The sequence below is a fragment of the Camelina sativa genome, chromosome 16 (genome assembly GCF_000633955.1).
Source record: "Camelina sativa cultivar DH55 chromosome 16, Cs, whole genome shotgun sequence".
Classification (NCBI taxonomy): Eukaryota; Viridiplantae; Streptophyta; class Magnoliopsida; order Brassicales; family Brassicaceae; genus Camelina; species Camelina sativa.
Window position 1 is genome coordinate 12,797,009 of NC_025700.1, and position 18,393 is coordinate 12,815,401.

Sequence of the window (18,393 nt, forward strand, 5' to 3'; positions counted from 1 at the left end):
CTTCCTGAACTACCCTCACCCTTGATCTACCCGAAACTAGACTTAATCTCTATCGAGAACCCGCTCTGCTACCACTTGTAAATGCAGATGAGGCAATAATAAACTGTAGAAAGTAAATAACACAAGAACTTTGTTAACGAGGTTCGGTTTTACCTACTCCCCGGGACCACATCCAGATTTCGATTTCACTACAACAAGAAAACAAATACAACATATTCGCAAACACGTAAATCAAGCACAACCCTCTTAATTCACAGCTCCGTTCTATAACATAAAATCTTAAGGATAAATCTCTACCCTTAACTAAACTCACATCGAGCCTAGATTCAAACCAAGATAACCTAACCTTGGGCTAAACTCCCCCTGAGCCTAGACTTCAGATCTTCAACTCTCTTGAGCAACCTTCACACACACGTCACACCGACGAACAAAGAAGCTTGAACAACACAAGCACCAAACCACAAAACTAAGCCGCACACAATGAAAAAGCTCTCTAGGGTTTTTATATTTATCTCTCAGCTCTCCTACCTCTCTAGTACGTGTCCAACACCTCCTCATATATCCATCAATACTTCATAATCACCATAGGAGAAGATTTTCAAATTCTATAAGAAAATGACTTTTTTTTTTGCTATTTTTTTTTTCCTTGTAAAATTCCAATTTAATCAACCCAAATAGTAGTTTTCCTCTTCAATTTATCCTCAAACCGTTCTTCAGTATTGTCTTCTCAAACCTTCTTGAAACTTCTCACGCAGATAAAACAACAACAATCCTATATCACTTCTTGAATCACACAAACACTACTTCAGTCATCTGATACATCTTCAAAATCTAGATGATATAGGATTGGCCTCTACTATACTATTTATCTAAAATCTATGATTTTGATTTTTTTTTTCATGAAATTGAACAACGTGGAACTTCCAACTCAAACATAAGTCAGCTTATTTCATAATTTTTTATAGTTTTGGCTCAAGAAAACATTGCTAGCATGCATAAAAACTATTGTTCTAATTTATCCAGATAAAAAAGAAATTAAGAAAAATATGTAAAAGGCCAATAAAATCTAACATTTTGAAAGAGTAAACATTTATTGTGTATGATTCGGTTCGTATAATGAGTCCAAATTTAGTTTAAGTATGGGAAGAAAGTGAAGAAAGAGACAAACTAGCTAGGGATTTTTATATGAAAATGACTTCATACTTTTATGAGATTCTGTCTCATTTTAGAAATTGTTCGTGGACGATGACCATGCACGTTCCTCTCCTTTTTGCTACAAAAACAGCCCTTACTGTTCCTTTGATCAACTTTTTCGGGTATAATATATATATATATATATATATATTTCTTTTTACATATTAGCTAGAGATGTACCCGCGCTTAAAGCGCGGTATTAAGATTTTAATAACAACTGTTTTTAAATTTTATGATATGTTATTTTTATGACTTAATATGTATTAATTGACGTATTTAAATATAGTGTTTTATCTATTGAAAAAGTTTTAAATGTTTTATTTGAATGTCAAGAAGTTGTTATATTTGCATATATACAAAAATGTTATTTTATCATATATAAATAATACTCTCAAATATATTACTTTTATGACTTAATATGTATTAATTGACATATTTAAATATTGTGTTTTATGTATTGAAAAAATTTTAAATGTTTTATTGGATTGTCAATAAGTTTTTGTATTTGCATATATTCAGAAATCTTATTTTACAAAATATAAATAATACTCTCAACGTGAAATATTAATTGAGTGTTTAAAATAAACTACTAAACTGTAGAACAGATATTGAAATTCAATAAGTAGATTTCATATAAAAGCATAAGCAATTTTCAATAGTTCAAAATTATATATTATAATGTATTATCTCAGCTACAAAATAGAATGAGAGTAATGCAAAGTTGGATTTCAAGTAGCGGTTAATACAAATATACTAAATTTTATAGACATTCTAAAAGAAAAAAATAACGGCCAACGACCCATTGTTTACACTTGAGTCCTTGAGCTTTCACCTTGTTGCTTGATCATATGGTTTATGTAATAACGTCCAGTAAATTCAGTCATGTAAATATATAAGTGTTTAAAGAAATTTTACTTTAACATCATACAGAACTTGATTTCATATACATAATTACATCTTACATAGCCTCGTGATGCTCCAGTCATTCGAACTCTGGTTTTATGAAGATCTTCGAAGAGGCCAAGGTGTTTTCAAGACATGGTGCACCTATAGACATTTAGAATTTAAAGTGAATATATTGGTTACCTTATGATGATTATATGAGAACTAATTAATGTTATATACCTTCATATTCTCCAACCCTCATAAACCGCATTACACATAACACATGCTCGGATTTGTATATGAGATGGCACCCGCTTTATTGCCATATGGTCATGAATTGAGAAGCGAAGTTGTCTTTGAGACGAAACTTCACAGTCTCACACCTACATATTTATCAAATCAAATAAAAATCTTAATAAAGACAACTTTAAAATATAACAGTCATAAAGGTAGAGTAAATATGTTTTACTTGCCATTCAACAGCATGAGAACAACTTCATTAATACCAATGATACTCGCAGGCCTTCTTCTATCTTCCACATCCATTATACACGCACAAACATCTATTTTGGGAGAAAGACAGAATTTAGGTTCCCAAAGTGTTGCTAATCTATTTTTGTTAAAGTGTTAGTCATACTTTTATATATGAAGGACCAATACACAAAGTTTCATAAATACTAAAAGAATCTAAAATCAAAGATACCAATTTACTATATTGACAGATTGTTCCAAAATAATTTAAAATCAATTAAAGAGATTCTTACCGAAAGAGATGGGATGATCTATTCTTCCACGATTTATGTCATCCAAATCCTCAAACCGAAAGTAATTCTTAAGACTCAATGATTCGAGCAGCGTCATTTGTGGTTTTACCCGTAAATTTAATCTGATAGGGATGATGAGTATTCCTCTCCTCCATGGTTGGACTGATCACTTTGAAATTTCTAATATTGTACCACTCACCATCGTCTATATATTTAGGAAGGTTAGCGAGTGTATCAAATAAATAAGGAGCTTCAATTGTGTCACCCTTCACAGTTCAACAACAATTATGTAAGAAGTCTTATATACAATAACTGTTAGAACTTGAAATTTAAGTAAAAATCATTCAACTAACGACTCTAACCTTATCATTCACAAGAAGCAGAACTCGTTTGTTGAAGAACTCTATGACTCTCCATGAATGTAAGACCTTCGCGTTGATACACCAATTAGTTCTTCCGGGAAGCAGATCAGCAATATAATCGAATCTCATGATTTTCTCAAATTAGGTTTTTTTCTTGATTCTTCTCTGTTATCGAAAACAAAAAGGAGATTTTAGTTTTGTAAGAATACAAAGAGTCACGACTAAACGTTGCGTCTTAATTTCTTTATTTTCACATTTTAGTCGGATTAATAAAAATACTAATATTATATAAATTAATACAGTTTTAATATAAGGTTTGTCACACTTGTATGTAGAAAATATAATTCATGTTAACATATTGAAGATGTTCTCATGTTTTCATTTTTTAAAACTTAACACTTAGATATTGATATGTAAAAAGGTAATATTATTAAGGGGAAAAACTGAAAATCTGATGACAATAGTAGATATTAGATGCTTAAAAGAAAATCATAAATTTTCAAAGACTTCTTTGAAAACCACATTAAGGGTTTTGTTCTGACATTTCCCTTCTTCATCTGTAATCAAAATCTTCAATCATTTTCTGCTTGTCACTCTAGAAAATGCAACGTATAGTTGACCATGTGTAAATACAGGCTTGGGTAGATACAATCCAACATGTTCCAACGTCTGACCTTGGCTTTTGTTTATAGTGATCGCAAATGCAAGAGCAATGGAAAACTGACGACGTCTCATACGAAAAGGAAACTTTACATCTGATGGCAACACAAACATCCTAGGGATAAGAACTTTATCGTTGACGTTTCTTTTACCTGTTACAATCCTTGCTTCAATAACATGATTAGCCATTTGAGTGACAATCAATCTCGTACCATTGAATAAACGTCCTTTAGGATCAATATTCCTAATCAACATGATAGGTGCTCCCTTTCTCAGCGTCAGAACATGGTTAGGTAATCCAGAAACGTGAATACTGTCTAAGAATTCCTGAGTGTAGATCATATCGTCGTATGCACTTGTATCGGAAGTCTCGATGCTGTCTGAACTCAAATACTATCTCTCTTCCCCTGGATATAATAAAACCAAAANCGCCATTTGTGTGACAATCAATCTCGTACCATTGCATAAACCTCCCTTAGGATCAATATTCCTAAGCAACATGATAGGTGCTCCCTTTTTTAGCGTCAGAACATGGTTAGGTAATCCAGAAACGTGAATACTGTTTAAGAATTCCTGAGTGTAGATCATATCGTCGTATGCACTTGTATCGGAAGTCTCGATGCTGTCTGAACTCAAATACTATCTCTCTTCCCCTGGATATAATAAAACCAAAATAAGAAACCTTTTATATTGAATTTTGTTTGCCAAAAAAAAAAATTGCACTCTTAATATACCTGGAAGTTGGGAGAGCATATATTGATTTATTTTATCGACGTCATCATTACTTGGACTAAGAATAGTTCTTTCGCAAAAGAATTTTGCATCGGTCATTGTTGCAAATGATGTACCGTATATCTGTTTAACAATTGCTTGTATAGGATTGTCACATGCAGCAATTAATAAATCCTCGGGTATTTCTATTTCGACCTCGCCACTGTTAAGCTCGTTGATCTTGCCATCCCCAATATCGAGTAGCCATTTTGAAAACGTGGACAGAGCATCTGCATCCTGACTGTTTTTCGCCTTGCGAAGCCTCATGTTTTGTGTAAGCCGAAGTACTTTACAACTATCCCAAAGCAACGATGAGTTTATAGAGGCTAAAATTGTCCCAACTCTACCAGCATTTGGTACAACCGGTAGAATATGTCTAAAATCACCCCTAAAAGAAAAACCTTACCTCCAAAAACCCAATCACACTTCATAATATCTCGCATACTTCTATCTAAGGTTTCGAAACAAAATTTGTTCATCATTGGAGCCTCATTCCATATAATGAGCTTTGCTTCTCTAATCAACTCGACAAGATGTGATTTACTATCTATCGAACATATTGTAAATTTGTCCACATGGATGGGTATACAAAATCTAGAATGAGTTGTGCTGCCACCTTCCATAAGTAAAGCAGCTATACCACTCGATGCAACATTAAGAACAATATCACCTCTAGATCGAATATCAGCACCAAGAATACTCCACAAGAATGTTTTTCCAGTACCACCAAATCCATGAACAAAAAACATACCTCCCTTATTAAAATTCACTGCTTCAATAATTTCGAGGTAGACACTTCGTTGCTCAGCGGTTGACATACGTAACAACCTCTCAAATCCTCTCGTTGCTCCTCACGCTTGTAGTTTCTCTCATCTATCAGAAGCCTATTCTCATTATTATCCATCATAGATTGGTCGGGTTTAGGCATATTCACAATAGTTGACAGAGAGCTTCCATTGGACCACATAATCATTTCAATCTCAGCTAAGCATAGGTTTATTATCTGTTCATGACTTAACATTAGACCTGCATTACAGAGAATTTTTTTTAAGTTGACATATTTATGATCAGAAAAATAATCGTATACGTTTGTGTACATCAATATAACTTATTGTGGTTGTTCGTACGGTTCCTTTGCAAATACAAAATATCTTCGCACAATATATTTTTTGTAGCGACCCAGAGATCGAGAGGCACTGAAACACTTTTGGAAAGCAATAGTATGAAAAACAACTTCCTTAGAAACGGCCCAAAACACCACATACTTGCCTCTTTTATAGCTAGAATATATTCTTTGTCATCATCCAATAATCCCAATATCTGTAGAAACGGCCCAAAACACCACATACTTGCCTCTTTTATAGCTAGAATATATTCTTTGTCGTCATCCAATAATCCCAATGCAAAGCAGACATCTTTAAATTCCTTGTACAATTTACCTTTTACTGTTTTTTAAAAATCAAAACTTGTGGGCCCTGGAACTGTATTAAGTAAAACTCTCAAGTAATACGTCGGGCCTATAGAAGGTGGTACATATGTAATTCTGCCTACAGCAAAAAATTTTCTTCTCTTAGATCTTGGTTGCCATATTTTTTTACTATTAATCCACACAAACATGTTGGGGAATTCAGCATAAGTGAGACTTCTACCTTCCGGATGTTTTTTATTGCATTCCATCCAGGCCAACAGTTTATATCTTCTGGTTGAACGCTTCATAACATCTGCAATAGGATCATCTTCGTTGTAAACTACTAATTCCTGTCCAGGAAGATGAAACAGAAGTTTTTCAACGGGAGTAGTACGATAGCAAATCGAAAAAGCCAATATTCGCCAAGCTGCTTCACATGCGGAGACATAACTTATAAAAGAAAAATACTTTTAATAAATATTAAATTAACATGGTTAAATTTATATGAAATTAATAAACAGACATACTTGCAGTTGTAGAATTTCTTGATTTCATTCTGATCGTCTTCCTCTCCTATGATAGCTCTAATATAATCTGGCCATTTGGTAATGTACTTGAAAAGATATTTCACTGATCGTGACAGATTACACTATTCAACATTAATATGAGCACGAACCTCCCATTTTTCCTCCGTTTGTATATTGGATAACCACCATCGTCGACGACAGTGTTTTCCATGAATGGTTTTGGAAAAAATTTGGTGCACGTACCATTATTCATGCAAACACTTCCTCTGTTATGAATACCACAAGGTCCATGAATCATAACATAAGAAACAACTTCATATAAGTACTTGTCCAGTTGTTTATCAGGAATCTCGGCGCTTATGAATCTATCAATGTCTTCTAGTGTACGCATTTTATAGTCTGGATGCAAGAATAAAATCATGTGTGCATGAGGCAGACCTCTCTTCTGGAATTCTATTGTATACATAGCTGCACACATAAACAAAAGCCATTATTAATAAACTTTGGGTTTTAACACGGTAAGGTATAGAAAGTCGATTGATTAATAATATGAAACATACCAGAGTGTACAACACCAAAAGTTTTTTCTTTGGTCACTTGCTCTATTAGTCTGTCTAGCTTCATCTTAAAGACCCGACAGCATATATCTGGTCTATCTTCTTGCTTAAGACCATGCCTTGTTAGATATCGAACAACTTCAGGCCATTTGGGGTTGCAAGTAATTGTTATGAAAATATCGGCAAAACCATAGTACGTGCAAGTAGCCATCGCGTCTAAATAATGTTGCATCATATAACGTTTTTCACCTGTAAATGATGAAGGAATGTAGATTCTTTTTCCGTGTTCTGCAAGATCTTTGTTTCCTTGATTAACAACTTCAACTATTTTATCGATTCTTTCCGTCCGTAGTTAGTTTTGGTTCATGGAAATATATTTCAGTCTGTTAGATTCTATGGTTGTGAACGCATCTACCAAAAATTGCTGATATAATTTTCCCGACATCACAATCGTAGAAGATTCTTGATATCTCTCAAACATTCGGAAAGCATAAAATTCTTTCATCGAGACTGTTTTCCTTTTTCGTCCAGCCGTATCTACAAAACCAATGTCAATGCCTAACCTATAACCATCCTCTCCATATGGAAACAATAATGGATATTGAAGTGGCAAGTAAGCTGGATGGAGTTCACTTATTCTCTGCAGACCGCCGTAATGACTTTCTATAACAATGTCACACTTAAATACTCCAAGATTGAAATCACCTGGTGTTAATCCAGCAACCTCATTGCATGTAGGTAGATTATGAGTCCTTGCATCAGCAGTTCTTTCTGTAGGAATTCTTAACCTCAGATTCTGTCACAGTATTGGTTAAATCAAATCTTTCTCGAGCCGACCTAACCGCCTGTACATGCGGATTATGACTATCAAGCATCCTTTTCAGAAGTTTTACAGTTGGTTGTGTTATTTTCTTTGTAGATCTAGATGTTCTTTGAAGGAAAAAAAATTATAAAAACATTAGCAACATGTTATATTTTTTTAAGCTATTAAACTTACCTGAACGCATTTATCCTGTTAGGGACTTCATTATCTACGTCATGTATATAAAGTTGTAAAAACGTCGGTTTTTCTCCAGGTTAAGGTAAAATATCTCCGATACGGTGATAGTTTTCTCCACACATGTGAAACATGTACGACCCTCTACCATTATTAATAGAATGGTTTATTTTCCCACTTAATGACGTGAAGGAAAACATCATATTGTATGCTCTTATATTATCACGGAAGTTGTTACTCATATCATCGTGATTATATAACAACGCCGATAATGTATGTGGTGGAGTTTTCAGCTTTGGAAGTTGACTCTCCCTTTTTTACAACACAATGAAAAAATCGGTTTCGCCTTTTTTACTCACTTGTTTAACCGTTCTCCGTACCACAAATATGCTTCACAATTTTCACATAGATATGAAGGATCTCCTTCATCATAATAACCTGATAACATTAAAAATACAAAATTAATTTACCTGCATATATATATTTAAAATTATTTCAAAAAGAAAGTTTAGCTTTACAAAAATACCATTTATTTGTAACCCAGATGTTACGACTGTGAATTTACATGTTACATTAGGCGTATTATGATACTCTGTATCATATTCATCAATCGAGCTATCATCATCGCTATCGTTATTTGACTCAGACTCAGAAACAATAAAATATGCAAAATCTTCATGCATCAGAGGCAACAGCGTAGGAACTACATAGGTGAACACGAAAAAATTATTAATAAAAAATTTATTATATACTATAACATGTGGATATAGAAACAACCTTGATTGCGTTTTTCAACTTTATTTGATTTAAGAGCTTGCGTTCTTATCATCCTTGCATGTTTTGAAATTACACCTGAAATAAGTTTATACGTTTGAACATTAATTTAAAATCAAAAATTATTTTATTATATCAGAAAATGAATATTAGTTACCCTTTGTATTCACTGCATGAATCGGATCATTCTTTCTCCGTATTGGTAATTTTTCAGGTCTTATCGTATGCATACAATCAAAGTGATTTGCGTTCTTTAAAAACATTTAACTTAAGGGTTATTATCTTTTCATTTATATAATTTAAATTTATTATTTCCATAGACGGATAATAATATACCATAGTTAAAAAGTTAAAGGATAAAAAAATGTAAGATTAACATTTATTCATTTATCTTAACCTATATTTATATAATCTTAAATAAATTTTAGGAGAGTATACATTTTGGAATATCTATAGTTCTTTCAAAAGAGGGGAAATATCATCGATTCTTCCCTTATTGTTATGTCGTATTTATGCAAAATAATTGAAAGTTGGCTATCTAAATACTTTCTTAAGCAAAAAAACTTTGTAAATAAAATTATATTTTTATTATTACTGAATAATAAAATGCTGAGCATTTATTAAATTATAAATTTGAAAATAACAAATAATCTTAGTCTTATCAATGCAATTAAAGGCCTAAATTAAAGTTTGATAAAAACAAATATCAAAAGCATATTTTGTTTATAAAACAATTCATAACATAAACATAATACTACGCTTGCTTCTCAATCTTGATCCTCTTCCTAGTAGTCATGTTATGACCTCGTACGACTTCTTCATTGAGTCCGGACAACTCCCTCTTCGACGAAAATGATGTTGTTTCTTCCGACGTAAGTTGTAGAATTTGTTCAGCTGGTTCTAGTTCTTGGTGATTATCATTAACTTTACAGTAAGTTTCCTAGCAATTATATTAAGGATAAACACATTATGAAATAATAGTAATTAATTTAAACATCTTATAGACTACATTATTAATTTAATATGGTACCTTGAAAAACTGGTTTACCATGTCCTCTTTTCCCAAAACTATTCAACAACATAAGAAGGCTTGTCACTCTTCAAATTATCATTAGTATTAGAAATCTTGAAGAGCATGGTCTTCCCAATCAGAGCAGAAAGAGAAACGGGCATAATGCTAAGATCGTCCTGATCATTGTTACAAATTTGTAAGAAAATGCATGTTATTAGAAATTTCTAAATATATATATATATATATATATATATATATATATATATATTCTGGTAGAAAGTACGTTGTGTATTCTGTTAGAACGTACCTCGGCTATTTGGGAAACCAAAACATCAGCTTTTTTACAAACAAAAAGCTGGACTAGACCATAAAAAAAAAGCAGCTTAATCTTTGGAGAAGTTCCATACGAAACGTGTAATATGAGCTTATACCTAAAAGACATAGAAGCAATTAAAAGATCAACATATTCGCATGATCACAACTCTAATGATATTAAGTAATACATACTTGTAATCAACTCTTTTGACATCGTCATCGCAAACACCACAACTATATAGACGTTTTTCCCCTTATCAGACTCTAGTGGATATGGTTGAACCTTCTTCTTTCTACATTCTTTGCATGCAATGTAATACCACTTAGGCACTGTCTCGACCGAACAGATCGATCCAATTGTGACACATGTACATACCTATATATACCATCATCATTACTACTTTGTAATTACCATTATTCTGGACGTTGTGTTTAGTTTAAGAATACCTCGAATGAATTTAGTATTTCTTCGATAGTCTTCTTTTATTTTTCATGAAAAACTCCTCATACAAAGTTACTTTTGGCTGTGTATTCCTAGCTTCATCCTCATTTTGAACCAAGTCAACAACGCTAGTGTTTGGTAACCTTTAAAAAGTAAAAGTTAAGAACGTAAAAAGTTTATACATGTCTAGATTATAATTGATAGTTAAGAAAACTATTTACATTTGTCGGAATTTTTCGACTTCGGGCATTGATGGATTTAAGAGAATATTTGTGGTATTGAATGCGTTTGATACACTGTAATTGCCTGCAAAATAATTTTAAAATTTATAAAGTAAATGTTAATTAATCTATCTAAATCAGCGTACAGTAAACGTCTAAATATCATTTAAACAATTACCTTTTCACTCTTTCAAACATGCAAATCTAATCACACACACAACAACCAAATCTTCATATTCTTTTATAGAAGCTTCAAAAGTTCTATCAAGGTCACCCCATATCGTACAACTTAATCGGTCACAACTGTAAAGACAAAGTTTAAATTAGTTTCCTATTTAAAATATTTGTATCTACTATTTTTAATTTTTTTTAAATAGACCTTAAATCTTGTAAGTCAAAACTTATCTTCACACTGTCTTTTCCCTTAGTTTTTACGTTATCAAGAGAACCAACACCAGTAATTTGGCCCACCACATCTAAAAACATAACAATATTAGTTATGTTTCAACAACCGAGTATATATATACATGAGTTTCACAACTTACCAAATAATACTTGTTTATCTATTTTTCCAGCCAAAATAGTTGAAAATTCTTGAAAGTAGTTTTCAGGAACTCGTGCACATGGCTTAATTGTGGTTGTTTTATAGAACACAATCTTAAATCCCAAAGCACTTTTCCTGTAATCACCGTGATAATCCACCAAGCTGAAAGTATCGATTATTTTTGATTCACCAACATTGATCTGGTTATGAAATTTCTTCACCAATGCATCCTCAATAGACGCGTGAATCCTAATCCCTTAAATTAAAATCAGTCGTCAATACGCTTTAATCAAAATCGATATTAAGATGTAGAAAAGCTTTAATAAACTTTTTAAATTATTGTTAACAAATTTTAATAAAATAAACTTGAATTAATCGATACAAACCTCCCCATCGAGTAAAATCAAAGATAATAGATTTCTTTTTTATTTCCAACTTTACTTAATAACGAAATATAGCATATTCTTTTTCCCCATAAAATATTAACGATATACATAAAACAATAAAATACTTTGATTAAATATTAAGTTTAAAATTAAGTTCAAATTCAAGAAATAAAAAACACAAATACGGATGTCCAAATTAACAACAACATAATATTGGAAATTTAAAATCAACCATAGACATAAGATATTTTTACAAAACATCAGGATATTCTCAATTCTGGTTGCTTGAACAGCATGCTTCCTCTGAACAATCATCATCAGATGATTCATTGTTAGGCCAGTGACTGAAATAAATAATAGAATTAGATTTCAGAATTCATTTATCGGTTACACTAAATTTCTACAATTTAATAGTTTTATAACATTACAGTAGATCGCATGTTTTCATTCCAGCAATTTCATCTTCAAGTATAACCTTCGAACATCGTATTTGAGACATCAGAAATTCGATTCCTAGCAAAGTATAAGTTAAGATATCAATAAAATGATAATTTCGTGCGTTAAAAGTGTTATGCTTATGAAGTTATTATACAATACCTTCGAAAACAGAGATCCTCCAGAATAAAAGCGCACACAATACTGGTTAATTACAATAAGTTGGAGAGGAAACAATTTTCTCCCATTCCTTAATAAATTCAACAGAAGTCCCGCCAACTGAAACACATTCGATCTCATTCCCACTTTAAGTTTTTTGTTTAAAAAAAAAACAAAAAAACAATAATGTAATTGTTAGACAACACTAAAATAAAATAAGAAATAATACTATAAGTACTCTTGATAATTTAACATATTATCTTATGTGATGTCAAGAACAGTAAATGTCACAACTTGATTATTGGAAGTGTAGCCATTTTGACGATCGAGGAAATCGATCGTCCTAGGCTCATTTACATGCAACACCATTCCACAAAAATCTAACATAAAAAGGAATAATTTTAAAAAAATAGAATGTTAATCAAACATCTTAAATTTAGGATATAATTATAATATAAAGATTTATAAAAGATTACTTGTATATAAGAACTTACCAACACAACAGTTCTTCTCATCAGGTGAAAATTTTTGGATCATTGATGAATCAATAAGACAGTAAAAATTGTCAGTGCTTCTCGGAGGTATTGGAATCATTTTTGTTTGGTCTATGAACATGATTTCAAACGGATTGTTAGAGTTTATGAATGATCGTCGGCCTTTAATTACTTTAAATACTGAAAGCAAGTACTAGTCTCCTTCCTTAATCTTATCATGAAACTTTTTTAGATATAGATCAACTTCTATTTTGGCATCAATCATGTCTCCCTAAAATAAAATTTAATATTATTTCATGTTTACCATTAAACATTCATGAAAACGTTCATGGCTATTAATCTTAACTTTGAAGAGTTAGAAAAACAAACCTTCTCGTCTACCAGAATTAAACATTCATGAAAACGTTGCCCATCATTTAAATGCGGTGGCCATTTTCTAAGAATTTTGACAGCAACTCTCGAATTACGTATGTAGGATTCAAATCTCTTACGTACACGACCATTTCCTGTTGTTCTTATTAAGTAGATAGAAGAAAAAAAGATATAACGGAGAAAGAAATGGAAATGGTAAGGGAATTTTCATATTTCATATATTTATTCAAAAAAAAAGATAAGATGGTAGAATAAAAATTTTAAATTTGTGTGGCTTGTATTAATTCTCGTGAATTACACAGGGAAAGCTGCATGGGTTACAGATTGATAAGAATGAACAATAGTTTGATAGTTTTCAAGATTACTGTAATTGGTTTGTTGAAAATCTGATGTTTGAATCGAATCATAATGTTTGGATTTTTCTCCTTGGATGCTTACCTTTATTAGTGTCATGCATTGGTCTATATAGTATTGGCTTTTAAAAAAAATTTCTCCTTTTTTGAAGACTACATAAACTTTTATAATCAAAAGTTTTTTAAAATTCTACATGTCGACATTTGCAATCAACATTAAAATAAGAACAAAATGCTGAAACTATATTTATAAAACAAAGATTTAAGTTCATATCTTTGTGGAAAAGCAAATAACATAAAGATCGTCAAGATTAGTAAAACTAAAAGTTAAAATCAGCAGAGAGTAATCAAACGGGGATTTGATGCTTGTCAAAAGAATCCTCAACAGCATGATGAATATAGGATCCAAGTGTATCACTGTAGACAATAAAGAGTTCCGATCAGTTATATTCAGCAACTAACTACTAAAATTAATAAGTTAGATTCGTTATTTACCTCAAGTCCATAACAAAACGACTGTCGGTATCATTTAAATCCTTAATTTTTGACTCTTCATGATCAATGAAATTGTACCTAAAAATTATTAAAATTTAAAGTATAACTTCATAAATATCCACATATTAAATTATATTGTTGAAAAATGATCCGAAGTTAGAATTTAACTTACATGTACATGTAGTCTGAATATTCTCCACCCTTTGGATCCTCAATTATGGCTGAACATCCGTCACCGTTGGTTAAAAGAACATTATCATCTAACATTACCAATTATAGTAAAACAAATAGAAATAGTTAATAATTTATTTATCACAAAGAACAGTTTGAGTCTAAACGAAAGATATGTCATTACCTCCACATTTAATTCCTTTCCACATTTTGAACAGGCAAAGCCTCTTCCCATTACCCAACTTGAACTGTTTGAATATATGATTGGCATAACAACCGGTTGTGAAGCATTCAAGTACATATCCCCTTAGAAAAAGGAAAAGATCATCCAACGTATTGTGTCAAGTACATATAAATCTTTCAAACGATGTTGCATTCCATTTAATAGATTTCTTCAACATAAAAGATACACTTGCATGCAATGATATTTAAACTTACTCAATTGACTTGATTCTGAATTTGATATAGCGTTCCGTCAGACTCCAATGATCATCTTGTTTAAAACCTTTGATTTCCCCCATATTAGTGATGCATCCGATCAAATTAACTGCATACAAATACTTAATATGTGTTATAAGAAGCAAATTAAAGTTTACTAAACAATGAATTATAAACTAAAACTTACCGTAAGGCCAACGTCCATGAAATTCATTATCATAAACACGTTTAAAACCAACATTATTAAAAGGTTTGCAAATTATAGGATTTCTTGCAAGACTTATTATAGACCTGAAAACAATCCGATAACCAAGTTTAGTTTTTTGGATGTGCTCTTTATCTTCTTTGACTTGGAACCCTTCTATAACATAACTTTGATTCTCTGACATAACAAAATACGGAAGACCATAGAGTGATGCCGAAATCGTAGCATGTCCAAATGACCCCTAATTCACAGTATAAGAGTAATTAATCACATACCGAGAAACAAAAAAATAGAAATATATAAAAAAATTTAATAACAATACCTCTTCGTCAACCAAGATTAGTTCTCTTCAAACATCATTCAAACAATTTTTCACTTGCCACGAACGGAAACCTTGACACAAATCATCCATTGCATAGTCGAAGGATTCAACTTTGTAAGAAACACAAATCTCGCCATTTTAAAAAAATTAGAAGAGAGCAGGCAAAAAGATAATTTTTGAAAAGGGTAGGATGTAGTAGTTGTAAAGGTAATGTGACGGTTCTAAGTTATATATTTCGTCTTTAAAAATTATAGAATGTGTCTAAAGGTTACATTGAAAGTTTCGACTCGAAACGTTGTTTCCAGTCACATCTATGAAGTATAGCATTAAAAAACATAAAAATAGATAGATCAAATGTAGAATTAAAGTTTAAAGAAAATTTTAGTTATGTGTTTTCGGAATTATAAAGAAGAAAAATAAAACATAAAACCATAAAATTTAAACCATAAACTAATTTTCCAAACTTTGGGAGTTATTTTGCATATTATTTTAGTATTGTATACAAAATCACTCTTCGTTTTCTATCTCAAAATAAAGTTATGTTGGTAAGCAGAGCTTCCAACATATACAAGACGGCCAATCAAATCTAAAAATCTATACTAATATCTTTTGATCAGAAACAAATCTTTGATATACAAAATATATAAGATAACTCAAGCAATGGAAACACTCATTATCATGACACATATTCGAATTTAGTGAGACTGAAAGGACATCTATGAAAGATACTACAGAAAATTGTCTTTTTCACAGAAAGAAGGTATCAACTGTGCCCAAATCATGATGTTTGATAGAACTTTGAATTTATGGGTAGCAAGTTTAAATTTCTAACAGATTGTGTTAACTTAAAATTAACTATAATCATCCAAAAAAACAAAATGCGTAAATAAAAGAAGAAACCAATGACACAAAACCATAAAGTAAAACCATAAACTAATCTTCTGATTATTCAAAGTGATTTTGCATATTCGAAACTTCAAGACATGGGTAGTTGAATAGAATCTGTGTACAACTGCATCCGGTAGTAATCATTGTACGGCCTAAAAATATAACATAACATTAGTATTTATTCTCATAAAGTTACCATAATAGTTTATATTAAACACTCACCTTCAACATTATCAATTTGACCGAATCTGATTATTTGTACAATGATGCCTTCATCGATTTTATGGAAGCTGTCGTAAAAATACTCCAAATATCCTCTTCTCATATGACATCTCAAACGTATACCACTTTAACATGAATACGAAATTAGTGAAAAATAAATAAGAAAACCAAAGAATAAAGTATTGTTTGTATAAAATAAATAAGAAATCTTACTCTTCATTTTCAATTTCAAAATAAAGTCTGGTGTGTACGTTGTTAGCCAAAAGGTATTCAGAACTTTCCACACACACGAGACGTCCAATTAAATCTAAAACAGAATAAATACTGTTTAATCAGTTTTAAATATTGAATATAAATTATGTAAGATAACTAAAATAATCGATACATTACTTACCAATACACATATTCAGATTTAGAGAGCCAGAGAGGACATCTATGAAAGATATGAATGAAAAATAATATTTTTCATTCACAGAAGGTATCAGCTGCGCTGAAGTCATGCTGTTTGAGAGTATTTTGAATTGATGGGTAGTAGGCCTAAAAGTTCCAACAACTAGTGTTATATCAAAATTAGTTAAGATCAATCAATTCCCTGCGTTAAAAACGGTTTGAAGCATTGGACAAAACTTCTTTCGAAAGTTCCATGTATCTTTGAACCCTAGAGTGAGAAAATATATCAAATATTACTCAAATTTGCTTATCATTAAGAGTAAATGTTTATATTATTACCATATCATCGGCTAACACTGCAAACAAATATTACTCGATCACGTCATCCAACGCAGCACTGCAAACAAATCTTCTGATAATATTAACCTTGATCCTTCTTTGAATGAGTAAAGGATGCAAGTCGGCAAGATAAACACAAGAATTTGAATAAGTGGTCATGTTTCCGATTTTCTAAATAATGAATATATATATATATATATATATATATATATATATATATATATATATATATATATATATATATATATATATATAATCAAGATACATAAATAATATCAGGGAATATCATTATTAACAATTTTAAGAATTTTAACATTATCGTATTAGATTGTATATTATCCAATTTTTATTTAAGAACGTTATAGAAACAGATATCAATGCCATAATTTAATATATTATGAAGTGTGTAAAATTTATTTTTTTGGTTTGCTACTTGAAATTCACATCTTACTGTATATTTGTTATACATATCTTTGCTATTTTTTTATTCAGTTACCTAATTTCGTTTTGATTTATATTTCTAAATCTGTTTTCGTTATTTCAATATTTTCCATTCTGCATAAAAATCAGTATCTATTTATATAATCAATTTTTGTAAAATATATTAGGTTTGTTAGATTTATATTAAAGATATATGGAATTTATTTTTGAAAAAGAAAATTATTTTATTTGAATTCTTAAAATGTTAAAACTGAAATTACAAGGATTGTTAACCACTAAATGGAATACGAAATTTATCCCAATCAATATCAGCCACAACACAATATTTTACATCTTTCTCAATAACAACCCTAACGTCTTCCAGCTTCTTACACTCTTCAATCAAATCGATGCGTGCTTGCAAGATATCATTCATTAGTGTGAGTTGAGCATCGATTGTTTCAAGTTGACACATGGGTTGATTCTTCTTTCTTCTTCATATGCTCTTTCACCATATCGAGAATCGCGGTGAATCGTTTCGACGTTTTCTTTTGAGATACATCTCTAGATTTCTGAAACGCCTTCTTAACTTTGTCGATTGCTTTGTCCTCCCATCCAAAATCGGACATGGGTTCTTTGCGTTTTCTAGAACTTTCACCATCCATCATGAAATTTGAGACTATAAAGTTTAAAAACAGTTTTTCTTTTCGTAAGTAGAAATTTGAATTAACGAAATGCTAAAAAAAATTGTTTAATAACTTACCTGAAAGATACGAATGATAAAAGATCGTTAAAGAAATTTAGAGAACAATTGTTGTTAAGAAGAGACAACGAAAGATCGGAAACTCACAATATAGGAGAGACGAATAGT

At 31.1% G+C, this 18,393-nt stretch overlaps 1 protein-coding gene across 1 annotated transcript; it reads right to left on the reverse strand.

Moving 5' to 3' along the window:
* Positions 3,782-4,903, reverse strand: LOC104753611 (ATP-dependent DNA helicase PIF1-like). Its single transcript, XM_010475839.1, has 2 exons — positions 4,600-4,903; positions 3,782-4,245 (listed from the first exon to the last, which is right to left on the reverse strand). Exons 1-2 carry the CDS (start codon positions 4,901-4,903, stop codon positions 3,782-3,784), a joined length of 768 nt encoding a protein of 255 aa, XP_010474141.1.